This window comes from Liolophura sinensis, chromosome 8 (assembly GCF_032854445.1).
Source record: "Liolophura sinensis isolate JHLJ2023 chromosome 8, CUHK_Ljap_v2, whole genome shotgun sequence".
NCBI classification, from domain to species: domain Eukaryota; kingdom Metazoa; phylum Mollusca; class Polyplacophora; order Chitonida; family Chitonidae; genus Liolophura; species Liolophura sinensis.
Window position 1 is genome coordinate 51,310,758 of NC_088302.1, and position 27,905 is coordinate 51,338,662.

At 37.9% G+C, this 27,905-nt stretch overlaps 1 protein-coding gene across 2 annotated transcripts; it reads left to right on the plus strand.

Annotated features, from left to right (window-relative positions):
* Positions 1 to 354: 354 nt before the first annotated feature.
* On the plus strand, positions 355 to 27,905 carry LOC135472487 (serine/threonine-protein kinase dst1-like). Of its 2 annotated transcripts, XM_064752010.1 has the most exons (19): positions 355 to 669; positions 861 to 935; positions 2,979 to 3,013; positions 4,738 to 4,783; positions 5,605 to 5,741; positions 6,014 to 6,134; positions 10,590 to 10,649; positions 12,030 to 12,120; positions 13,540 to 13,729; positions 14,191 to 14,271; positions 16,015 to 16,187; positions 19,120 to 19,933; positions 20,475 to 20,597; positions 21,151 to 21,262; positions 22,350 to 22,388; positions 23,133 to 23,274; positions 24,033 to 24,144; positions 24,333 to 24,563; positions 26,550 to 27,905. In XM_064752010.1, the coding sequence occupies exons 2-19, from the start codon at positions 899 to 901 to the stop codon at positions 26,841 to 26,843; spliced, it is 2,838 nt and encodes a 945-aa protein (XP_064608080.1). In that variant the 5' UTR covers positions 355 to 669; positions 861 to 898; the 3' UTR covers positions 26,844 to 27,905. The 2 variants fall into 2 exon arrangements, with proteins under 2 accessions (XP_064608080.1, XP_064608081.1); XM_064752011.1 differs by lacking the exon at positions 22,350 to 22,388.

A 27,905-nucleotide genomic window follows, 5' to 3' on the forward strand; every position in this document is an offset into this window, starting at 1 on the left:
ATACATATACCGGGTATATATATTTCACTGTTTTATGGCACTGTATATGGCCATATATATGTAAATCTGGCTACTGAAAGTGCTCTACCGGTACTACCTCACTGCGAAGATTGAACAATTTTTGCCTATTATTAAGGCTACATGTCCATATACTTTCATTTCGTGACTGTTCTTTTAAGTCAACTTCATACTTTAGGAATATGGAGATTCCAGAACTTCAAAGTCAGCAAGGGTTTGAGGCGAGTGAGTTTTTTGGCCACCTGGGCAGCGTATCCGCTCAGGGCACGCCCCTTCTCGACGTCACGGCACGCGAGCTTGGGTCTCGAAGCATTGTGGGTATGTTGGCAAGGAAAATTCATGGCGGCGCTTTGAGTTGCTTGTTGTCCTTTGAAGTGGAATGTACGCTTGTCATGAGGGCTCTCTGGAAAAATTTAGCAATAGATAGCCAGGCATTTTGAGGAAAATAATGGCGATCCATATTTCATATCTTTAGCCATGTGTTTCGTCCAAGTGAATAAGTTTTGCAGGACGTAACTGAAGGTGTTGATCGCACTGTGTTACAACTCGCCCAGGGCACACGCCGTTGTTGTTGGCCTACCGAAGTTGAACAGCATAAACGCTTTAGGAAGTTTACAGAAACACTTCAGCCGAGTTGATGACTGTTACACGGTAAGTCAAGCTATATATGTACTGAAATTTAACCTCGGTATCAGCAGTTTTTGTGATGTTGCAGGAACACTCACTTCAATTTGGTAGTCTACAGCTCTTCAATTATTGTTGTGCCTGTCAGATTGTCAATGACTCAGAACGTCTAGCCTTCAGTCATGATAGTAAAGATTTGTTGCTCGTTTTGTTTGTAGGGTTCTAAAGACTCCACAACTGGTAATATTGATATGTGATGAACAAGTACGAAATTTTAGGGGTTGTTGGTGAAGGTGAGTGTCTGATGTATGTATTTCTTATCTCCGAAATCTGAACAAATTAAGTTCTGCATTGCTGAGACGTATAGACGTAGAATGCTAATAAGACTTGCACCCTTTATGCACATAAATGTGAAAGTAAATGATACAACAAATGTTGCTGTAGACCACCCTCTAAATAAAATATGTAACCTGAATCAGATAACAGTATTAATATTAAGGTAAAAGGTTAATTATTTTCAGTTTTGTCATAAATGTTTAAAGCGTACGTACAGATTCGGATGTATCCTCTTTTAATAAGTTAATTAGGTTCTGGCAGATTTTATGTAAAGTATTTCACCTAAAGTTTGGTGTATAAAAATCAACTTTGGGGTGAATATATAGGACTTAAAATGATAATTTTTGGTGTTTCTGATAAGAAAATTTTTTGTTTATCCGATAAGAAATTTAATCAAATTTCAGGAAATACTCTTAAGTGTGCCTATAGGGGGATGAATCAGTCAAATTCAGATAAAATGTGTCATTTGAATAATGGTGAACTTTAGATGAAATACAGTATTCTGGGTATGTTTTGGCTTTAATCTTGTTGCCTTTAACTGTGTGAGTGGGCATTTATTCTTACATTAAAGAACTCTTATCAATCAAGTGGAATAACATGTGGTACAGTGAACTTATTTTGAATCTGGCCTGGTGTTACAAGACGAGAGTTGAGGCAATATGTTGAAAATTAGGTTGGATATCTTGGACATAAATATTTAATTGTTTCCATGGTTGTAGTCCAGTGTTTGCAAAGCTAATAAACAGCTAATTAACGGAGTGGGTGTTTAATCCATTGATCCATTGTTTTTTTCATCCACCTGTCATAACACTGCACCTGCCAGACAACAGGCTTAATGCTTTACATATTTATATCATATTGATATATTGCCTGCCATGTCAGATTTGTATACCAGGTCTAACAAATTCACAGTGTCTTATTATGAACAGTGAAGTTTCATGTAAAATTTTGGTCAAACATTTTAACATGCATTTCTGTGAAACGTGATTTTTAATATTCATATATTTAGGTTGTTTTTTTAATGATTTCAGTGTTTGAAAGCAGTGCTTGTCTTTCAGTGGCAACGACACATATATGTAGGTTGTGGGTTCAAAGCAGGCTTTCGACAGTGAATTTGAAGATTTCCTTGCTCTCAATACTTGTGGCTGTTTACATAGTCAGACATTGATCACTTATATTTTGTTATTACATGCATGGTGGGCATATCTGTATGCCACATGTGTGAAAGGTTATCATTAAACTTGCCAAAGATTGATTCCTCTATCCATAAAGCTTTCTGTCGGCGTATAAAGCTAAAAATGATTGGGTATGGCATTAAGGAACGATCAGATAAATATATTTTGATGATCTTCAGCTGATCATATGCAGGTAACTGTTATACATAGTATTAAGATGGATGTATACTTTCTGATTTTGTTTTTTTTGAGAAACATAGTTTTGTTGTAAACTCTTTTTGGTACACACATGTATCTTTGTATTGTATATTTTGTACCTCTCATTTTTATCTGTATAAAAGATGTCGCATACATGTACATGTGTACATAAATATATTATAGCAATTAAAGGATAAATGAAAAACAACTCTAAATACAGATTATGCTTATTTGTTAAACTAAAAAAAAAACTGCTATAGAAATGGGAGGAAAAAATTCTTTTTTTTTTTTTTTGCGTATTTTATCTAGCAAAAGTACCCCTTGGTTTTATGCTTATGTTGTCAGTGACATTTCTGAATTGACATCTACGGCAAACTACTCCCCACAAAGTTGTTTTGACAGCTGTCACCATTGATGTCACGACTGCATGTTACACCTTTGGAAGGCTGTAGATAAAAGTCATTCTTACCCCCCATCCTCCCCTCCCCCCCCCCCCCCGATACAAAACATGAGTTTCTTGTATCCTTTCGTCTTTAAAACATTCACTTAAAGCAGATGAATTATATATGTTGTATGTTTTTGAGAAGCATTCTACAAGAAGGCAAATATTGTTTTTTAATGTTTCAGGTGCTTATGGAGTTGTTCTCAGATGTCGACATAAGGTACACATGTAATTCCTTTCTTTGTCCGTGAAAATACTTTGCTTGTGGCAGTGTTTGTAATGAAATACCATGGAAGGCAAAAATTTGCCAACTTTAGTACATAAAAGTGCCTGTGTACACTAGTATTGCACCCGATGGCCTACGTGTACATGTGGAAATGTAAAAGAATTCAATTTAAGGAAATAATTGTACTTTTGATGAAAGTGAATGACACATATTTTTGGGCTGTTGAAGGTGAAGATTTCATGTAAATTTTTTTGCGACTCTTCATGTATTTTTAGTGGAGATAACATACTTCTAACTTTAGTAACAAAGGAAAATGCATTATGATAACATTTGTGAAAATAAATTGTAGGCATTAATTGTTGTGTCATGAAATTGTAGGGAATGCATGATATAGTGGCACATTACACAGCTTTAATTGTTAGACATTAGGGTTCTGTTTTCACATTAAGCTCCCATAGCATTAGGTAAACAGAACAACCATGGCAACGTAACGGGTCTAGCACTGAACCCCCCCTCCCCCCACCATTTACATGTAGGTGCCTGATTGGCTATCATGGAATGATAAGGTTCATCTACTATCTACCAATTCTCTTTTTGTATCCTGCTGCACATATTGTTGTTTTGTAAGAATAAGTATGCCATGGTCATGAGGGTACTAATGGGTGTATAATGTAGCTTTGGTATAAGCCATGCCATTTGTGACTGATCTCTGTCAGTCTCTAAACACGTTTGCTTTTTAGGAGCAATAAACCTGTCACATAGCCTTAGGTTTAAGTGACTTAGACACTGATTAACTGGATCTGCACGGACAGATTACTAAACAGTTCTATTGACCTGCAACACTGGTCATTCACAAAAGCCTTCAGGGTAGATTTTCATTGTGACGACATAAATACTGGCGTGAGTGACCTGTTACACAAAATAGTTTTAAAATTCAGTACTTTATCCTTGATCTCCAGCTGTTTTTATAAGTGCCATTCTAGCTTTTCCTTCGTGGTATGGAGAATTTGTAGGTATTTAGCATGTACAGACATGTTGGCTAAGAAATACCATTAAAGAATGATTACGCTGCTGACCCCATTCTAGCCCAAGTAAGAATTATATCTTTGAACATGTACGTACCTGAAAGCCTACTTAGCATATGACTGTATGGTATCTGTAGTATATACATGAATTTACAGAGTGTGCATTCTTTGTGAGTCTGTTATGTCACCAAGGGGTCAACATGCTTGCTGATGGACGTTAAGCTCAGAATTAGCACAGTATGATTTGCGGAAATGAAGAAATCAAACTGACATTTTGTCTTTCTGTTTTTGTTTTTTTTTAATTATGATTTTTTTTTTTTTTGGGTGTAGTGGGATTAAATGGTCAGAAATGACCGTTTTATCATGCACACGTATTTGACATTAATGTCTTATATGGAATATGTCGGAATGAAATGAAAAAGCTTATTTCTTGCCCAAAATCATGCAGTTGCTTTATGAAAGAAATCTTCCTTCACTTGTGTCAGCAACAAATACATGAGAAAAAGTAAGACCTGGAAAAATAAGTAAAATTCGACAAATATTTGTAAATAACAATTAGTCTACACAGTAGGCGGTATGAGAAAAACTTGTTTCCACACACTGCAACTTCATTTAGATTAGAAAACCACTCTTTCTCCGAGCTACAAGTATTTCCGTGTTTATTTTGATAACCCCGTTTTGTATATACTTTAGGAATCAGGAGAGACTGTTGCTATCAAGAAGTTTAAAGATTCTGAAGGTAGGTTGATAGCATGTTTGCAGATGTGTATGTATGTATTTCTACTGGATGTATGAAATTGAGCTGAACAATGTTGCATGTAAAATGATTAGGTCTCACACAACAGATAAGTGCCTGCATGTAGTATACATGCACAGGTTCACCAAATATAGGATTATGGACTTGAGTGACTTACATGTACGAAAGATGTGGAGTATTTGAGTGATTGGATGCTGAGGCTATATGAATAATCTGCATTGGATTGATCTGATAAGTACAAACCCTCACAGATAATATGATTTACCTGTTCAGACGATAAAACATCAATTAAATAAATAAGTCTCAGGATATGAAGAAGTACGTGTATGTATTCAATAAACTTCAATATATACCTTTACGTTACATCTGCATTACATGTAAATGGCAATTTGTTTAATTCCAATATGTGACAATGTCAGCTGTATTGAGAGCAACACTGTAGTAGACTGAGCCAGGGAGAATAGCCATTTGGATGTACTTGTATTTTGTATGTCAACACAGTAAAGTAAAAAACAAAAAGATTTCTGGCTTCCCTTGTCTGAGATTTATGAATGACTCCTGTAGTAAATCTTACACATGTACATCATATATTTAGGAAAGCAAGACTACAACTGTGAGGCTGTCTTTTGTCATAATGAGTGAAAATTATGAAATTCAGTGCTACATTTGTTCTTGTTAAACATAAATATATGCATGTACCAACCTACACAAGTGAGTGGAGATTGTCAAACCATCAGTTAAGTGTTTGTATTTATAAAGTATTTGTCTGTCTGTGACACTGTGGAGTTTACTTGATGTGGCAGATAATGAAGACACCAGAAGAACCACCCTGAGAGAGCTAAAGATGCTGAGGGCTCTCAAGCAGGAGAATATTGTGGAGTTAAAGGAGGCATTCAGGCGGAGAGGAAAGCTTTACCTCGTCTTTGAATATGTTGAAAGGGTGAGCAGAAAGGAGTTGGCTTTTTTTCATTGGCCTTGTGCTGAAGCTGACACTATCACAAAGAGATTTACATTCAGCACTTGTCAAGATACAATTTCTGTTTGATTCCTTTTTTTCTTAAACCAGTTTCAGGTTAATGTGAGGGGGTGCGAGATGTTTATACTCAATGATACCATTTATTATGTACACATTAAAGGTGTCTAATGGATCAGAATTATAGTTATAAGCCTAACTGTGTATTCTTAATTGACTGTATTCCTGTCATTCCTCAGAACATGCTAGAGATGCTGGAGGAGTTACCTAATGGCGTACCTGTGGAGAAGGCTCGTAACTTTACCTATCAGCTGTGTAAGGCCATACACTGGTGCCATGTTAATGATATCATACACAGAGGTAAGAAAACTATGTGTAGTTAGATACCCTTGTATGAGGGGAAACCTTTCTGACAGGTGGTTTTCATGTACAGCATAAAATGCTGACCAAATAATTAAATGTATTGTGTGAGTATGTGGTATACTAGTGATACATACAGGGCTGTTAAAATGACACTTTGGTGGAAAATGGCATGTAAATGGTACACGGTTTAGTACAGCTTCTAAGCAAAGATATGCCCTTGATATGTGCTATTCATGAAATGACGTTTGATAGTAGATGCAGTAAAAGATACTGTAAAAGTACAGACAATTTGACTGTTTGAAAGCCAGGATCGATTAGGGGATAAATTCAGGAATATAGACATGTGCATGTGCCTTCTATTGAAAGATTCGTAATCTTGTAAACTGTGCAGTGTGACACATACATGTGATATGCTGCTTCCTCGAAATGACGTGCTCATCCGGACCCAAAAGATTCGTTTTGTGTTATAAATCGAATCTGCGCAAAATCAAATCAGAATGACTGAGGACAGTTGTACGGTATGATACAAAATGTACATAAGAATTTCAGGTACTTGTGTTGACTGAGTTATAAAAATTCTCGCATTCTCACAATGGAGTTTTGAAATAATGGAACATTATCACATGTAAAGTTATTTACCATTGCTTTATTCACGAATCGAAAGTCTGTTATCTTCAAGAACGGTGAACTTTAGACCTGCATGGCAAGAGTATGCCAAGAATTCTTTACTTTTTTATGGAATAGTATATTTTGAAGAGAACAAACTTTAATCTGTCTTGACAATGTGCAAGAAAACAAAGATGGCGGAGACACATTGTTACATGGCTGGACTGATGTCACCAAATCTGTCTTCGTAGGTCAAGAAAAGGTTATTCCACAATACATATATTTCAGTTTTTATTTACATAACAGATGAACAGATTGATAATGTTTTTCAACCAATTTCCCACTGCTCAGACAGGCTAACAAACCTCATGGCGATTTAAAAGAAACATAACCATTGAGGAGATTCACATTTTTTTTCTGCGCTGACGAACTCTCTCCACCATTCGTAAATGTACTGTAAACTATTAAAATGCACCAAATGGACAACGCCATATTCCAGGAGAGTTCATAATTATGCACAAAATGTCGTGTCACCAAATTACCTAAACAAGTGTGAAACTGGTGTATTTCATCATTGAAGCTTTACGTTTAAGAAAATAAAAGTAAACAACTTGGAGTCAACAGCAGCATCATATGTGGAGGCCTTTCATAGCACCCAACAAGCGTGAAGGGAAGCAATTCAGCTAAAATCACTTTTGTTCCTAGACTCCCTTGAGTATGTCTCATTGTTTACCCAGGAATTGTAGGATTATGATTCTCATCACAGTTTTTATTTGTCATATTCCAAATTTACATTAATTTCGCGGTAAGTCGATCCTTTGTAAATTCGAGGGAGCAGTGTATATCCAAAAGAAATTGGTAGGAAAAAGGTTGTTATTGATCAGTGCATTTTGGATAGATTAATGAAAGAAAATCGTATCACACTTCAGTATGGCCTGTATATGAGTGTTGTCAGAAATAATGTGAATCTTTCCACCATCAGAGCAATGAAATGTTCCTTAATAGTGCACATATAAAATTCTAATCAGAATACAAATTCAAAAAGGAGATTTCTATGTTTCCTCCATTGTCTCACATGCTTGTTGTAGGCCTTTTCCGGAGATTGACATGGTATCTTCATGCCAAGATTATTAACACTCCTTTTGTTAGATGGCCTGTTTATTAGCAACATGTACAGTTACACACCCTCTCAGCCATAGTGTTGTATTGCAGGCATAGGCATGCCTGTTGTACTCTACGCTTTGTTCATCCTGTCAATACCTGCCAATATTGAACTCTGGCGTATGTATGTGTACTTCTGGTCATTGGAGTTATGGTGGATATATACAGGAGGCAGTAAGAGTAGTGTGCAGGAGTACGGAATGGTATTAATACTAGTCCTTCTAATACAAGAGTTCACGGCTCTACCAGGTTTTCTCCCACCATAATGCTGGCCGCTGTTGAAGTGAAATATTCTTGAGTATTGCATAGAACACCAGTCAAATAAATAAATAAATAATAGAAAAGTTTGTATGGCCTACAGTCACATACACTCATTATGTTCCCAGGATAGAAAATATATACAGGTGCACATTTCTGTCCATGTCAATTTGTAGATTGATGAATTCACTCAGTTTCCAACCAATCACAACTCCTTTGCATCTAAGAGGACACCTTTATGTTACATCTGTATATCCATTTTTGCTCTGTGTAACCTCTGTAATTGTGCTCCGCAAATTAAACAAAGTGTGATATACAGTAGTAATGTCTTGAAATATGTCATAATTTACAAAATGGCTAATAGATTAAGGTACATTAATTATTTGATATTTTTGGGCACATAAAATGGACAAGCCAATTTCTTGAAGAAAACACTTGTGCCAAATCTCTGCTACTTAATCTGTGGGAATTCAAGCAAAACATTTTGTAAAGAAAGAGTGACATTTTTACAGGCAGAGTTCTGTCCTGTATCATTTCATTATAGAGCACAAAAAGTTCTGAAGGAAATGTTAAGAGGTTGGCTTATGTTATCTTTTGGACTCTTAATCGACGTGGAAAAAATGAATAATATTTTGAGCGCTCCCATTAAACTTTTTTATGGTTGTAGAAATGTTAAAATATTAGGACTATGTCTACAGTGATAAAAATTAGAATTAAAAATTACCACACTACTTTAGGTCCAAATCTGTCCATGAGTTTAGATATGTAGTATGTGCATGCATGTATGGTCAACTTCAAATTTCAGTACAATTTACTTGTGGTATTATTTTTTTATATTTGAGCAATAATATGATTAAACGCTCAAACCGAGTTTGTGTTCTCTTTATCAGGAAGCTCTCAAATAGGCCTGAACTGATGGAGAGCTTAGCATGTATAATTAATTTAGAGAGATGGTTCAGTTGAATGAGAAGTAGCCGTGATCGATTATGCGGCTGGAATGTTAAAATGTGTAATGTGCTATGAACTGATAATGGGACTTCTTCCGACAAATTTGGCTGTAAGTGCTCACAAAGCAGAAACCATTGAAGAGATTTCCTACATGAGTTTGCTCTGTTCTACCCAGATACTCTTCTGCCTTGTGAAATGCTCTCCTTGTAATTGATAGTGATTTGTTTCATTGATTTTGCACTCTGTTTCATTTCCCCTGAGATGATGGTGGATTGCTTTTTTTAACAGCAATTACATGTTAGGCCTAGTGGTTAAAACCATCAGGATATCATGCTCTTCCTTTTTCGGAGGTTAGTTAATTACTACACGTACTGATAATTGATTAATTTGGAAAAGCCTTACATGTAAAGTTTTCATAATGGATATACAGGTACATAAACTTCTTTTGTGTCAAATTAAACTAGTTTTTCAAACCTTGTTCAAACAGCTGCCACTTTTCTCTCATGCAATGCTTTTACCTTAATTCTTTAACCTTTTCGTGTATGAAAAAGCAACTTTCAGCGTGATTTAGGCACCGTTTCACTTCGATTTTTGAGACAAATCTATGTTAGTTGGGTTGATCAATTTCAGGGCTTCAGGGAAAGTATAGTTTTGTCAGTTTACACAGAGTAATGTTCTCAGAATATACTTAAATGAACACCTTGCAAACATGCGAAAAGGTTGAAGAATTACCTTAGTATAGAACTGACAGTATCACGATTGGTTTCATGTTTTAACAAGTATTGCCACATGCACTGTAGCAACCTTTTACATCCTTGCTATATGTATGTCATTGGTCTTGTGCTCACTTTTTGCTGTTGTAACTGACTAATGAGAGATATAGTTTGCGCTGTGAACTACAGTCATTGTTAAAGTTGGCAACCTTTTTTGTACATTTTATTTATTTAATTAAACTTCAACAATATGAGGCACAGAGCAGTTGTTTCCTAGAGGGATGCCCCTTCATAGTTCATAAGTGGTATAGGAAGGTCAGACTTCAGATTATCAAATAAACACTTATCTAAACACTATCTTTGCAGTAATACAAACCTCAGTATGACTTTATCTCAGTTTGATATTGCAAAATGTACATACAAGAGCAACAACTACATGTACAACTGCATTCTTTTTCTTCAGCATGTTGTATGTAGGGATTGTCAAGGTACCATCTTCTGTTAAATTTAGTTACGGAATCCACTGTTCAGCGTTGTACCTTTGTGTGAGGAACATCAGTTACATGCATCAGCCTAATGTTGCCTGACGTTTTCCTGTTTAATGCAACTACATATATGTCTGTAGGAAACTTAGTATTATTATCCCTGTTGTATGAGTGTGTGTGTTCAACTATTTTTATTTTTAGAGAATAGAACTGTACAAATTAATTTTTACAAATCAGTTAAATGAATTCCTAAAAATAATTTATTTATTTTAATCTTTCAGACATCAAGCCAGAAAACTTACTCATTAGCAAAAACGGTGTTCTGAAACTATGTGATTTTGGTAAGCATTGAATATTTATATTTAGTAGTTCAAAAAAATAAAATAACATTTGTGTGGAATGTTTTGCTGGGCGTGTTTTTATATGTTTTAAATTTATAGTCAAACCTGTACCTACGGCCACCTGTAAACAGCATCCATCTGCCGTAAACGGCCACTCTCTGCGGCGGCCAAACAATTTTCCATGTTAAACAACCTGTAATATAAAGTCATACCTGTCCAACAGCAGATAATATATTTTGCGACCAAATTCTGTATCAGCCTGTCCTGAGCAGTCAAGACTTTCAACAGTAATGATGATTGCGCGTTGGATATTCGAAAATTTCAAAATGGCGACCAATAATTTAATCTATTTATTTAATCAATAGTGATTAAAAGTTACAACCCGCCACTTTGTGATGACAAGTGAAGTGTGATCATTATTGGTGAATGGCAGTGAAGTCTATTATTCTTTAATGAGGCCCAACTGGCTATAGTCCGGACACTCTGGAAATCCATTGCTGCAGTGGATTAGCTCCATGCTGAGGTCTGAGCTATGAATGCCCTAAATAGCAGGCAAACTCCGATATAATCTGACCTCCTGTGGTTCCTGCTATGAATGGTTTCTTTAACAAATTATTTGACTTGCTTGACCATTATCTTTGCAGGGAAATGGTGTTGTGTTTTCATTTCGCGTTACCAAAATAATGCCTGTACTGAACACACAGAGAAATTAATCTTCCTTCACTGATACATTTTGTTGTTTTCGTTGTTTTATGGGTAATGGCAAATATGATTGACTGGATTTTCGAGCATCTCAGCACTCTGCCATTTACAGTCCAAAAATTTGTTAGAATAGTCATGTCATAGGTCAAACTGGCACATGGCTTTCTAGAGTGTGACAGTGATGGGAAGAAAGTTCTCCTGTCATGCGTGCCTTGACCTGAAACTCTTTCTGTAAGCGCCTGTTGAATGCGTGAGGTCCATAGGTCTACCCCACAAAACTTGAAATTATTGAGTTATTATTTCACTACAATTGTTGTATTTCTATGAAATGTATATAGCAGAACAGATTAGTGTTTTAACAATTATTTATAAGTGTACTGTGTACATGTGTAGATTTCCTGAAACTTAATTCAGTTGTGATTTGGCTTGGTCTTCACAACCTGTCTTGTGTGGCCAACTGTCGTATACGGCCACTTTTTACATCTCCCTTCAATGGCCGCATAGAACAGGTTTGACTGTTTATGTAGTATAGCACAATTTAGATGCCTGGTTTGAGATTGCATAAAATGTTTGCACTACAGCAAACTGCCAGTATTGAACCAGTCTATTGATCATCCCATGTTGTCACATCTTCTCTTACATATCATCCATGTGCCTGTATGGCTTGGTACTTCGCAGGGTTTGCCCGTAGCCTGACCAATGGGGAGTGTGCTGTGTATACAGATTATGTGGCCACAAGATGGTATAGATCTCCAGAATTACTCCTAGGGTAAGTCCACCTTTGCATCCAAGTGTAAGCTGGAGTGTGGCAGAGTGTATAGAGGGGCTGTGGACATGTTGAATTTACAGTGTTGAGGGATGAATGAGAACAGAGTATGTTTGTGTGTAATACATGGATACAGGGTATTGAGCTTCTATTGGTCAGGCAGTCAGGATGTAAGTGTACAGTGCAGGAGCAAGTGGAGTAGGCTAGGCAGTGATTATCAGGGTGCAGTGTATAGTATAGGAGAGTATGAAGAATTTTGGAAGATGTATATCATGGGTGGCTGTGGGTATCAGATTGTGATCATGGGAATTTACAATGTAGGAGAGTGTATATAGTAGTAGCCAGTGGATCTCAGGGTGTATTGTACAATACAGGAGAGTGTATAGAAGGTTGGGCTACGGTTATCAGGGTGTAATATACAGTATAGGAGAGTAGAGAATGGTGGGCTGTGGATGTTAAGTTGTAATGTACGATGTAAGAGAGAGTATAGAAAGATGGGCTGTGGATATCGGGGTGTAGGGTACAGTGTAAGAGGGTGTATTGAATGGTGGGCTGTGCATTTGAGAGTTTAATTATATGACATAGGAAATTGGATAGAAGGATGGGATGTGGATATCCTGGTGTAATGTACAATGTAGGAGAGTGTACAGAGGGGTGGTCTGTGGGTATTGGTGTAATGTAAGGGAATGCATAGATGGTAGGCTGTTGATATCAGGGTGTAATGTACGATATATTAAAGTGTGCAGAAGTGTGGGGTGTGAACATAAGGGTGTAAGGTACAGTATATAAGAGAGCATACAAAAGGGTGGGCTGTTATCGGGGTGTAGTGTACAATATGGGATAGTGTACAGAAGGTTAGACTGTGGGTATGAGGGTGTAATGTACAGTGTAGGAGAGTGAAAGAAGGTTAGGCTGTGGACATGAGGGTGTAATGTGCAGTGCAGGAGAGTGTACAGAAGGCTATGCTGTGGATATGAGGGTGTGATGTACAGTGTAGGAGAGTGTACAGAAGATTAGGCTGTGGATATGAGGGTGTAATGTACAGTGTAGGAGAGTGTACAGAAGGTTAGGCTGTGGATATGAGGGTGTAATGTTCAGTGTAGGAGAGTGTACAGAAGGCTATGCTGTGGATATGAGGGTGTGATGTACAGTGTAGGAGAGTGTACGGAAGGTTAGGTTGTGGATATGAGGGTGTAATGTTCAGTGTAGAAGAGTGTACAGAAGATTAGGTTGTGGATATGAGGGTGTAATGTTCAGTGTAGAAGAGTGTACGGAAGGTTAGGTTGTGGATATGAGGGTGTAATGTGCAATCTAAGAGAGTGCACTTTTGCACAATAGAGCAGTTTACAGTGTATTCTATTGTTAGGGAGTGCATAGTGAGTACTTAGGGTAAATATGTATTGCACATGTGTGATGTTTCAGTGGAGCATATGGCAAGGCTGTAGACATATGGTCTATTGGCTGTATCCTGGGAGAATTGAGTGATGGCCAGCCCTTGTTTCCAGGGGAGAGTGAGATAGACCAGTTATACTGTATTCAGAAAGTTCTGGGGCCACTACCGCCTAAACAGATGGACATGTTCTACGGAAACCAGAGATTTTCTGGACTCAGGGTTTGTTCGTGAATAAATCATTACTTTATAATTAAACTGTACAAACTGGATATTTCTTCTTTGAATTCTTGTGAAAGACATTCTCCTTAATCGGATAATGCAACAATGTCAAATCATAAAATACAAACAGTTTTTGACAAAATTTTGACAAGAAAAGATCTGAAAATTTCTGTTGGTGCGAAAAGAGTAATTTGGATATGTTTGTAAAGTGTGTATCACTGTATCTTTGTTGGATAAATTCCAACACTTCTTAGTCTGATTGGCCTGAGATGTGTGATAAGGTACACAGGTGAAATGGTTGTCAGCTCATATTTACTTTTGTTTTAGATGTTAATCAGTACAGGTGTTAATATACTTATGGTTTTTATACGTACAGGTAAAGTTGTGATTGTATTGTTTCCACAGCGCAGATGCAGTGTTGCAAGCTATGGTTGTTTATTGTTTAGTTCCCCTGGTTTCAGTTTCCTGCAGTGACCAGTCCTCAATTGTTGAAGCGTCGCTATCAGGGGATTCTCTCAAGTGTGCTGATTGACTTCATGCAGGTGAGATCAGCTTGCACCAAGCCAACCCTAATGAACACATCAGCATTGCCCCCTCATTAATTATCAACCACCCTTCTTTCCATTGACGTCACAAAGATACACTTTCACCTATTAACATGCTCCGCTAGTTGAAAAGGAAGATCCAGTTGAACTTGAGATTCCTTCATTTCTTCCGAGTTGTTCTCTTGATTTGTAAAAAGAATATGGACAGAAGCTTTATTAAAATATGATAATATACTTTATTTGGTTTTGGAATTTTATTAGGCCAGTTTTGAGTAGTATCAGTTTAAGATCTATCAAAATGCGAGTTTGTCCTCAGTACATTGTAACATGTTATTAAGAGACTGACTGTGTATGCTGTCATCAATTTTTCTCTTATTTTCTTGAATCGTTGTTTCAGTGTACATGTATTTTTGGATCAAATTTCAGATTTATTGTACATGAATGTTGGGGTATTTGTTTGCTAAACTTTCCACAGTTAAAATCATGTGTGGATCTAAGGATCCTGACTCTGACTTCAGGTGTGGATCCACCTGTTACATCACTGTTTTATTTAATAAACTTATTCATGTAGCAAAAAAATTGAAGGATTCAACACTTTTTGATTTTCAGTAAGGTATTAAGAATACACATTTAATAAGAAACGTTGCTTTGAAAGAATCAATAAAAAGTATTATTATATACTGTTTAGGACTCATAGTTGTACATGGGTTCAATAATAATAATGAAGTCAAGGCTTGCCCACACAATGCAAAAGTTTTCACAAGCTTTCGATCCACATGCCGGGATCAAGTGATGCATGATCCACATGGCAGGATCATTATCAAGTGACAGCATCCACATGGCAGGATCATTATCAAGTGACAGCATCCACATGGCAGGATCATTATCAAGTGACAGCATCCACATGGCAGGATCATTATCAAGTGACAGCATCCACATGGCAGGATCATTATCAAGTGACAGCATCCACATGGCAGGATCATTATCAAGTGACAGCATCCACATAGCAGGGTCATTATCAAGTGACAGCATCCACATGACAGGATCATTATCAAGTGACAGCATCCACATGGCAGGATCATTATCAAGTGACAGCATCCACATGACATTATCATTATCTAGTGACAGCATCCACATGACAGGATCTTTATCAAGTGACAGCATCCACATGGCAGGATCATTATCAAGTGACAGCATCCACATGGCAGAATCATTATCAAGTGACAGCATCCACATGGCAGGATCATTATCTAGCAACAGCATCCACATGACAGGATCAGCATCCACATGGCAGGATCATTATCAAGTGACAGCATCCACATGACAGTATCATTGTCAAGTGGCAGTATCACTTAATAGTGATCCCGGCATGTGCATCGAAAGCTTGTGAATCCTTTTATATTTACGCGTTGATGCCTTGACTTAAAGAGTACTATATTAGATTTGCTCTTCAGTGAAATGCAGAAATTCATACAGCCTTAAATGAACAAGTGCTGGCTAAGGATTAACTTTCATACAGAAAAGTGGATTGATGGACAGCAAGAATGTAGACCTCGCTGTCTGTATAAAGCTCTCCCAAGGTGTAGTCAGTACTTTAATATCCCCAGTTCACATGCCATAGATGACAATGCTCACAGAGCATATCATTGTGCAATCTGCCTTTTCTTTATTTTTGAACATATTCATGCTGCTTTCTTTTTTTTTTCCTTCCTGACAATGTGACTGATATATATGTTTCAGAAAACTCTTATGCTAGAGCCAGAAGATAGACTGAGTGTAGAGGACTGTCTTCAGCACACAGCTTTCCAGACAGAAAGTCTCCTGTTGAAGAACTCTCGTGTGCCTGTGAAACTCTTTAGCTCACAGTTATCCAACAAAAAGCGGAAGAGTGACATCACAGATACAGAAAACAGGTAACATGTGCTGCAGAATATTGCTGATGTGGGATAAGTAGTTTGAAGTATTTAACTCACAGATTTTCCTGTTGACAGTAATTCCTGACATGGTTTTGGTGTGAGGCTTGTGTCAGAATGTTTGACAAATACTTAACCAGTTCTGTGTAATACATCAGTGCCAGGTGTTCATGACAAAGGTGACAGTTGACAGAACGTAAAACTGTCTGTACCTGTATAGGCAGATCAGCCCTTGATCAGTTTGACCATGTGTTGAACTGCAGATTCAAGAGAGGAGGTTGTCAGCTTGATAGTGAAGGCAGTGTTTTTTCAGGGCTTGATCCAGTTTTCTATAGCCATCATATTATCATTGAGATAACCTTCAATAACCATAATGAAATGAACAAGTAAAAGTGCAGAAAGAGGCAGCTTTAGATACAGACATTTTGGGTGTCACTTACCCTCAGTTATTATTAGATATATAAAAAAGTGTTGGAGTGCAAAACAGCACAACTGAAAATACGGCAGTTCAACAAAACTTTGACCACACCATCCACGAAATACAATGTTCAGGGATTTACACGTCGATTTTGAACCCTGGTATTCAGTGGTTAAATTCATTCAAAAACTGAGTACTGGGGTAAAAAAAACTCCATTCTGTGTTATTCGTATACAAATACTCAAATATTTGCCTAAAAACTGAATTGTATTCGAATCATATGTGTGTATCGTTTGATTTCGATCGTCAATGGCTTGACTGGTGACAAGCAGAAGTAATCAGCCGTGATTTTCACGACCAAGATACCAAAAAAAGACGGCCTAATTGTGCCGACACAGTTGAGCAAATGGTCTCAAACCGTGTTGCTTTTCCCCCCTTACAGTGTTCAAAGACGGACTGCCATCACAGAAGATTTGATATCAAGCATCCTCTTAACACAAAATACTAATCACATAACCATCTGTGGTCAGCAACTTTATGGTCAGTCCAGCAGAATGAGGTGAATCGAGCTGCTTCATTAAACCTGTGTGTTGACCTGTGTAACTCAGTAGAAGCACAGAGCCGTGTCTGCTGAGCGTATGATATGTGATGTTGTTTGTATCAAAAAATCCACAACGTACAGGGCAAAATACTGTGTGTGTAACAGTGAAAAGCTTGCATATGTATCGGTTTTAGATAGGGAGCAGGCAGCTGTTTGAATCAATTACTGAATTACGCTGTGAATTTACTATCTGTGATTTTAATTAGTTTGGTGATGGAAAGGTGTATATCTCTGTGGGCCAAGAATCATCATGACAAATTGAACCTGATTCATGTAAAATTTTAAGTAACTGGCTCAAGACAGAAGGTTTTGCCTCAAACTTACGTCATCAAAAAATCCTCAAGAGTGACCCCTTTTCAAGTTGGCGTCAAACAATATGTTCTTCCCAGCTTGAGGCCCCCACTTGAGCCCCTTGTTTTGGTGCTAGAGATGTACTGTTTGGGGCATCCCATATTTAGCAAAAAGGTTGGTCAGGTGCAAGGATAATTTTCTCTGGTCAAAAGTGTGTCCGGGATCATGTAATTGGCATGAATTCCTGAGCTGTCATTGACAGTCACCAACCCAATAATGCCAAGAAACTTTGGTGGGTAGGAAGTGTGTCCTTTTACTGATACATTGTTGCGATGTGAAAACAGTAGTAGAGGCACTTGAAAGGGCAGACCTGTACATTTTCCAAATCCACACAGGGAAGTTCATATATAATGACAGAGCTTATAACTTAAACTTTCATACAGCACAACATGATCTTGGCTCCTCACTTTCTGAAGTATTCTGATAGACGGAGGCTAGAGACCATGTGATCTCCTTAGTGACAAACAGCTTGAATCGCTGTCAGCAATCTTGTATCCTTCGAATTTGTGAAATTTTCAACTTTCCAGATAGCTTGAGTATTTCTGAAGAGCATTCATGATGTACAACTAGGCCTTACTGGTTTCTAGGGAACTGGCAAAAAGTGACCTTTTCCCCAATGCTTTAACATTGGGCAGCCATTTTGTTTTAGACACAAAAGAGTGGTCATGTGACCTCCAAGTTCTGACCCGTCTTAAAGAATAAGTGCTTTACAGGCAATGTAAATTAGGTCAAAGCTATTCAGTGATCTGAGGTGAGGCTCCCTTGGGCACTTACGACATAGCCTTACAGTGCACCAGTGCTGTAGATTTTCTAGTGCTTTTTTGTTTAATATAACAGTTGACTACTGAACATGGATTGTTTATAACTTTTGTATTATAATTATACATGCATCTCTGATCAGGATTTGCCCACTGTTTGCTTTTGCATATGTTGTTTATTTTTGATGACACGTGCAGGGTTTGTAACCCTTTCATTATGTACCTGTAGTTTGAGCAGGATAAGCCTCATCTCTGTATTTTGCACATGTTTACTTTTAATATAATGTTTGGTAGTTTTTCTCTTTCCTTTAATATAACAACCAACAACTGAACATGCATTACCATGTTTAATAACTGTTTATTATGCAATGTAAATCTCTGATCAGGATAATATACTTGTAAAAGTATTTGCGTACCAACAGTAAAATCATGATCAGAAACGAACCCCAAAATGAAATTAAACTTTACATATATATATTTCATGTATACTTGTTCACAAAATTCCTGGTCGCCAAAGTGGAATTAAGCTCAATACCAGGTTAAAGTCGGCATTTAAAATACCTCTTAAGTCAATCTGTCCAGAAAAATAGAACTCAGTTTTGAGTTTCCGGTTGTAAAAATTTGGACCTATTAGAAAACTTGGACTATGAATCCCTGTTCGACTATGAGTGTTCAATGTAATTTTAAAAGGATATGTCAGCAGTTGTCAGGCTTTTGGTGGTTTGTCGACAAATGAAGATTTTATTACTGAAATAGGGTATCTCACTTACTGCAAGTAATTAATGAGTGTTATTGTTCCTGCAGGTCTGACACTGTCACAAAGCTGACACACAAGTATGCAGGGGTGAATGGTACTGGCAACAAACGGGAAAGCTCATTCTCAACAGATTCCCATCAGATCAGCAATAGTAAACATGACGGACAGGAGAATGGCTACGGTGTTGGAAAACTGCAAATCCAGAGCAAGTACATCAAGTCCCAGCAGAACACGGCATTGTACAAGAACATACAAGACAGTGGGCCTGTTGACACAGGGGACAATGATATTATAGTAGCAAAGAATGTGAGCAGTTATACTGGTAGCAACAGAAATCTGTGCCAAGACCACAGAACTGAGGAGTGGCAACAGCAAGAACCAATTCAAAATGATGGAAACAGAGGGGAACTTAGCAGGCTAACCACAGACTCTTCAAACAAAGATGCCAAAGCTTCACTATGTGTGATAGACAATCGGCATCACACAACATTTTCAGATTTCCGGAATAAAAAAGTGATAGATAACTCGAGTCCCAGGACAGATTATAATCATGTAAACAGTGAGTGTGCGAGGCAGGAGTGTGATGATACTGAACCATGTACATATGCTGAAAGGGTGCCGACTCCTATACCTGCTACATCAGACTCCAAATATCTGAAAAAGAAAGACAGTGTTTCACACTTTGACGATTTTCGTTCAGAAACTGGTGCTGGCAGTACGGTAGTTACTCCCCGTGACAGAGATATCTCCTGGCAATCAAACAGTTGTGTTAAGTCAGTTTCCACATCTAGTCAGCCACAAACACAGGGTGGCACACAAATACAGTCCAATTTAGCAACAGAAAAGAGAACATCAGGAAAGGTGAGTTGTGTTGCTTGTTTTTAACAAATAGTTCAGTGTTTATCCTCAAGGGAATTTTTTTCACAGCACCCTGACTCAAGAACCTCTCCTCAATGTGGTCACAGTGAGTTCAGGTCTAGCCCATGCCAGCTTCCTCTCAGATCGTACTTAAGAAGGTATGTCAGCAGTCTGCAGATGGTCGTTGGTTTTCACCAGTCCCTGTCCAGTTTTCTGCCACCATAATGCTGGCTGCCTTTGCATAAAAGAAATATTCTTGAATACAGTGGGAAACACTGATCAAGTAAATAAATGAGTGCCACAAATCTGACTGCCATTATGGTTTATGTAAAAAATTCTAGATCATGGTGCTGACCATCAATCGATCAGCCAATTTATCAGTCAGTGTTATTTTTTTTTTTTGAAAGGTACAAACTATTATGAAGCAAACAAGAGACGTGACCTGTGTATATATGCTGTTCTGCTAAATTCTCACCTTCTTACTTAATTGACTTCATTGAATTTATACACATACATGTATTGTAGTGTGATGGGTTGGTTTCAGTTTCTGGATTCATCAACCCAGGGCGAACTACAGAGAATAAAGAACACAGTATTAAGCCGTAAGAAGAGCCGAGAAGGGTCCGCTCCCATCAAGTCCTTGGCAGACAGGCTCTCAGATGCCAAGGTTCATCTTCCATTCTATAATAAAGCATATTAGTGAGCATAATTTAGAGTGTGAAGAATACTTCAGTTGTTGTTAACTTTGACTTACAGTTTGGAATGAAGAAATCAGGCCTCCATGTGTGAGAAAAGGAAGTGCTTGGGAAAATTAAATTTATATTCATCCATTAGAAGTACTGATTTCAAATCTCAATATTTGTTATACAAAGAGTTTGCCAAAATAGTTTTAAACTTATGGCTTGTGTTTTTTTTTTTTATTCTGCCCAAACTCTGGCCTTCATTGTATGAAATATTTGCTTGTTAATCACTAAAACCCAATCAAAATAATAAATAAATACTAAAAAAGAAAAAGATTGTTCCAGATTACAATTCATAAAATCAACCAAGAAATCTTGAAATGATTACCTTCTGGTGACTGGGTGATTTGGTAAATGAATGAATTTTCACTTTCTCTTACTTTTTTTCAAGGACTTGTTGAGCTTCCTGTTTTTGTACTCACTCAGTTAGCCTGGTTGCAACATGCTTGGATCTTGATGTTGATACTCTTGCTTTTTCAGCTGCAGCTGGGTGCAGATGGTACCCCAAGGGTAGGGATGCAGGACTGGGGGCAGGGTGTGTACACCAGCCAACGTATAGCTCGGGAGAGGAGAGCCAGGAGCCACTACTATGGTAACCTGAACCCACCAATTCTGGGGTGAAAGTTGTCCCTGGTTACACTTATTACATGCTAGGATGTGTCTCATCAAGATAAAATTGCGTTTGTGATTGCGTCCTTAATATCCAGATTAAAACAAATGCTTTCTTACTTACTTCTGTCATTTGACTTAATCTACTCCCTACTAATGGATTAAATGAGACGTAGAATTTTATCTCTTTGAAACTTTCTTTTTATTTTCTTTGGAGTCTATTTTATGTACATGTAAACTTTGATGAAGTGTGGACTTACTCAAGGCCTATAGTTGGTTCCCAATGACTTATTAGAGATTCCATGCTGTAATGTTACCTGTGTTATGTTAAGTGAAGCAGTAAGTCAGATGAGTCTGCGTCTGAAATGCCAGGTGTTAACATTCACGTTATAAATATAGTGTTCTTGAAGCATAAATTCACCATTTCTTCACCACTGTAGTTGAGGTGAGTGCCTCATAAGTTGCAGATTTGGGTTCAATCCCAGAGCCGGTCAAGCCAAACAACAAAATTAACAAAATTTGTACACGCATGTGAGAGCATAGGCCAAGTTTCCTTTCAGGTGTGTGTACTAGCTGTGTCTTGATCAGGTGTCATGTCTGCCATCTTTGGTGTGACATTTCAGTGAAGCAGTTGATTAAATATTTCAACTGTTATGCTACAGGGAGAATTTTTGATATGACAAAATTAGGTTGACAGTGACATTATAAATTGTGACCAGGGTTCCTGTTCGTGTTTTCCAAATTCACTCCAGATTTGTATCATGTGCATGTTACTGTAGCTCACACATGTACCTAAATTGTTCAGCCTTGTCAACCACCTCTGCGAGCAATGTTTTGAAACACTCCGAGAAAACCACAGGATGTAGAGAAATAATTTGCGCAGATTGTTGAAGCTTACATCTCTAATGTCATAAGCAAATTATTTTAGTGTCATTTTCATAATAATTGTATGCATAAATTCCTGTGAAAACAGATCTTTAGTGGTTGAAAAGGTTGAAGATTTCTAGTACATTTAACTGTATGAGTAGTTGTAGTAGTAACGGTAGAATATGCTTCTCTTTTCTCCTCAGACTCTAGCCTTGCTCGATCAACCAGCCCAGCTTCTCCAGGTATTGCTTCCTAACCATTTCATTGCGGGCTAACACACTAATAGCACAGCAGTGTTAATAATCTTGTCAAGCTAATTGTGTATGTACTTTGTATGCATCATGTATTTTATAACTAAACACACTTTGTAGAGTTCTCAGTTGATGTGATGTCTATAAACCAGGCAGAACTTGCATCAACTGAGGTGGATGGACGTTAAAATAAAGTTAAAGCATAAGAAAGCGGTGCTTCGTTTGTGGTTATATACATATGTCATGGTGGGACAAGGTACAAATGGCTTTGCTGCAATTTCTCTATAATCCTGCTGATCTGGCAAGATCATTGGCCAGTCACTCAGGCTGGAATTTGTGAAAGCAGTTTAAATCTCCTCAGTATTTACATGTACCTTTCACTGCTTCAGTTAAAATTCAGTAGCTTCAGTATTCAGTCAGTTCTTCTATAGAAAGTTTTTTTGGGGGGGGTTTTGGTTCATAGTAGTAATGAATGTTAAGAGAGCACAAAAGATCTTGAAAAATAAATCAAGATATAAAGAGATTACATTGTCCGCTATAAGCAGATACATTTATGTAAATATTGACCTATTTCCCCAAAACTATGCTTGCATCAGCTTGACATTCACCCCGCTGATAGAAGCAGATGAAGGCAACTGTCTCCTTATTTTTCCATGAAAGGATGTGTGTAAGTTTTATAAGGTAGCTGTATCTATATGCATGTGATAATGTGCATTGTAAAATGTTACTTTGCAGATCTGTTAGCATTGCCTGGTAGTAAGTGTCTAGGCGCAACTCCTGTTTCACTGAGGTCTCTGAAGTGTGGTCAGCAGAACAGTGACGCTTCTCTCGCCCCTCACAGACATCACCATGCTGATGTATCCAACTCATCCATGAGGTAGGCCACTTTCGACCATTCTACTACATGCCGCTCAGTATCAGCAAAGGAAAACCTTGTAAGATTGTCTGCAGTGAGGAGATGAATGTGTATTAATAAAAGAGTCAGACAAGAAGCCATGATCCAACATACCTTCTTTGTGAAACAATATAGTACAGGTTTTGTTTTCATTTTTGTACCCAGTTAATAACCTGCTTTATACTTGATGTGCTGATGGGCTTGCTTGTACAATATTTCTGGTATTTCTTTTAAAATTGAAGGATATCGGCACTTCGCAAAGTGTAGTTTTAAAGCGTGGGCCAATTTAGCATAAATTATTACACAAAAGTGGGCAGTTGAACAGCTTAGAGAATTTACACACAACCTTGTCACATCAAGTAATTGAGGACTGCTTCTGTGGCCAAATGGTTAGAGCCATCTGCCTTGAAATTGGGAGACCTGGGATCAAACCCAGGTCAGGTTATAGGAAAGATTATAAAAATGGTACTTGTGGCTGCCTTGAATGGCGCTCACCACTGAGAGGTTAGAGCAAGGAGACAGGACTGGTTGGCCCAGTGTCAAATATAATGTGACTGGTCTGGTGTCTGGTGTCTTCTGCATGATATTGCAGTGGCGGCAGCACTTTAGCGCCATGAACTTGCCCTGCCACAAGGAGACACAGTATATGTACACACAAGTAATGACGCCATATGACTGGAAAAGTCTGACATAAAACCCCAAGCATTCATTCATTCCAAATATTTTTTGGTTTCCCTCAGGAAATATGGTGATTCTTATGCTGGAGAGTGGACACCTGCCATAACCCCCTCCTCAACCAACACAGCTATCTACACCCTGGGCAAGAAGAAGAAAAAGAAGAAACTAGTCAGTGTGAGTTGACATCTTCAGTTTTAGAGTAGACACATATTCTGCTCTATATTGGGCCAGATGTCAAAGTTTTAAAAAATACCGTAATTTTTTCTTTGAAAAAGTTGTGGCCGATAACTGTGACTGTGTATAAAGTAAATATCTGGTTCCTGTATTACTGGTGTAATATGTACATGTACTGAATGTGATAGGTGCTCCAGCCTGACTCGGTGGCATCAGGAAAGTTCTCCCCACCTCGTGGCCAGCAGAGCGTATCACGCCTGTCCCACAGAGATTTGGATATGATGGACACCGGTGAGGGATATGGACCTGATGGGTTGTCCGGGGGTGGAGCTGGGCGTGGAATGTACCCTCATGGAGGATCTCACACAGACACACAACAGATGTCTCTCAGAAAACTAACACAAACCCCTGTGGATAAGGTAAAACTGTCTTTTTTGTTTTCTTTTGGCCTTTTTTCCCCACTTCAAATTCTTAAGAAAGTGGCTGGGTAAAAACTTCTGCATATCTTGATTTGAAGAGTCTTTATTGGAGAGTTTAGCAAAAAGTTTATCTGCGTAAATTCAGTCAGATTTTTGCTGTTAATTTAGAATGGTGCAAATAAATATTTATCACAAAACATCCATCTTTTTACCTGTTATGGCTCAAATCAGTACTAAAGTTCCAAAAATTTAGAATTTAGGTGTCATTATGACTTTTTCAAACGTAAGAATAATTTTAACACAATACATAGTACAGGTGGAAGTCTGTTTTCTGAAAGGCAACTTGAGCTATTCTTGGTAAATACAGAAAATTTGATTTGATATGTAGCAAATATGGATTTTTGCCAAAATCTGCGATATGGCCTCTTGCCTGAAATGCAGAAAACTTTGATATAGATTTTTCATCAAGTTTGTCATCAAGTGGCATCAAGGACCCATATTAGGAATATTTCCAAAATAGACATACAGCATGCGTATACCTGGGAATGCTCCCCTCCTTGTGTGACAAAGTCTCCTTCTGTTAACTGGGATCAGATAGGTGATCAGATAGGTTGATGTGAACAAGTGGCACTAGCATTTAGAAACATCTTTTTGCTTTTGAATCTAATTGCATTTAATATAATAGCATGGGACATTGCCAAGCTCTGTTACACATGTGATGGAACACGCCTGATTATTGTGTAGAAAATATTTGTGCATTGAAATGGATGGTAAATATGGTTGTGGCGTAATGCTGACTGGTGTGTAAACGTGGCACAATGATGAAAAACATACATGGCCATGGCAGAACTCCTCACCACAAGACTGTAAATGTAGGTTGATGTGCATATATAAATTGTCTCAGGGAAATTCATTCATGAGCATTTGTATAAGTTCATGTTTTGTCCCTGTGCTGTCATGAGAATGTTCCTCTTTTTGTCTGAAGCTGCTGGGAAATCATTACTCACAGAAAATAGGTCTAGGTAGGTTTTTACTTCGAGTCTGTAAATGAATGTCAACACACTGGAAAACACCATACATTGTACTGGGACACACTTCACTCACTGTGTATACCACTCATGAGTTACCTGCACAAAGAATGATATTGTGTGGATATTTTCTTCATTAGCATGTCTGGTTTGGCCCGATTTCTCTCATTCTCTTGTTACTGCAGTACTCTGTGTGGGTTGTTGTACTGTCTTCATGCATGCTGTTCGATTCATGTGACAATCTGTGTTAAAAAATACCAATCACTTTATATTATTAAAGCCATGTATTGTTTGTCAAAACACACCTTTATTCACCACAGACACAGGTGTTGAGAACATGAGTCCTGATGTGAACGTACAAGGTGCTAGTCAGATGTTAATGCTGTGACTGGTCCAGTGATATTGAGTTCATTGTGTCACCTGAGAATTTTGCTTGTCTCTGATGTCAAGGTACAGCTACACATAGCTAGCATCCCAAGTTGCGTGTTAACAGGCTAATCCTATCCTGCACGTGGAAGGGGAGATAATTATTTCCATTGTTTATTGGGATATGTATTTGAATGCATGAACTGTTGCTCCACTTAGAAAGGTAATTGCTCTCATGGCGTTTCAGCAATGCCTGGAGTACTTGGAAATTCTCCAAGGTGATATCTTTATTTCTGCTTCAGTTGATGTTTGTGAAAATGACAGCTTTTAATAGCCACATGCAATTTAGCAGGTGGTGTAAACCTAGAAAGCTCGGCTTTTTCACTGCTGATGTTAGGGAAATTACCAGGCTATTGACTTACTATAATATCACCTAAAGCCTGCAGTTAACATGGATGATCAAGGCATCCAATTTCATGTTACTAATGTGTACTGGTTATTTTGAATAGCTCATATTCAAACCATTTGTTTGTCCTAACTTCTGTCGTTGAGTGACATGTGCCAAAAGATGATAGTGTCTCTTCTTTTTCAGGCTGGAAGACTACAACCTATACAAATAGCTCCAACGCATATTTTGGCTGGTTCAACTCTGAAGCCGCATCCTCATTTGTTGCCAAACCTTGAGAAAACCAGCTCATCCAGTTACCCCGTAAGGGAAGATGACGGCGTTGAGAATGTTTGTATGGAGTCTCCACCACCCCCAGGCACGGATCGTACCACTCCATCACCACCCTGGGCTCGGCCCCCGTCTTGTGAACAAGACCATTCCCCTAGGGACGTTCCCATGCGTACTGTCAGCAATATCAAGCAAGCCAAAATATTCTAGGTTTCCTGTAGATTAAAGGAGCTACAGGAGGGACAGGAAAAGATGATCATCTTCACTTAAACACATAGACAAATACACATATTCCATCAGTCATCCTGTTCATACTGTTTACATGTACACATATTAAAACAGAAATACCTGTATACACGATTTATTTATTTGTTTGATTGTTGTTTTACGCCATACTCAAGAATATTTCACATACACGACAGCGGCCATCATTATGGGTGTGAATGTACTCATGCAAACAGACTTCAACTTGTCATAGAAAGGTTACTTAGAACGGATAACCATTGATCCACTACTGTTGTGGTAAATTTGTTGTGCAAAGAGTACATAGAATATGTGATGACTGGAACTTTATCCTAGAGCTGACAAACGGAATTGAGACTGACAGTTTTAGTTAGACAGCTATATGGAATCACGCACGTTTTTCTTGTGTTTTGTGGAGTTAAGGCAGCGCACGGGATAATGGCTAAATTTTCTACATGTATCCCCAGTTCATGTAATGTCTTTATTGTAAGAAGAATACCTCTATGTTCAAGGACATAAGACTACATACCATGTTTTGGATTTCGTTACAGCTACATGTATATATTATCTGATCATATAAGTGAACTTCCTCTAAGAAGGCACCATACTCCTATTCTCAGTGTACATGGGAAATTGCAATTGAGCAAGCAATCACTGGTCAGCAATTATACAGTTACCTGCATCTAAAAATGACAAACAGAACACAGAGCACGCCCTGATGTTTTATGAGTGTTAAGCTCACCTTTTGGGTTTAGTAGCTATCCAGTTAGTACCTCTCTATTGATCTAAAACAATAAAACAGTATTAAATTGGACAGGTTGATCACATCATTTTCATCATGTTTACAGTATGTTTTACTTCAAAGTGCAAAGTTGTAGATTTGATGTACATAAATGCTAAATCTGTTCCTTTCCATTTCTTTGTAACTGTAATATATATATGTACATTGCCTTTAGCCATGCACTAATTCCTGTTTTACATGTACGTCGACTTCAGTTGTTATGTGGGCTCTCTTACTCTTTTCTTTGT

Excerpts from the sequence above, each read along its gene's own strand:
- LOC135472487 (XM_064752010.1), top strand. The coding sequence starts at position 899 with ATGAACAAGTACGAAATTTTAGGGGTTGTTGGTGAAG. Across the intron at positions 12,121-13,539 it reads TCTCCAGAATTACTCCTAGG|TGGAGCATATGGCAAGGCTG; the intron begins GTAAGTCCACCT and ends GTGATGTTTCAG. Across the intron at positions 16,188-19,119 it reads ATCACAGATACAGAAAACAG|GTCTGACACTGTCACAAAGC; the intron begins GTAACATGTGCT and ends TTGTTCCTGCAG.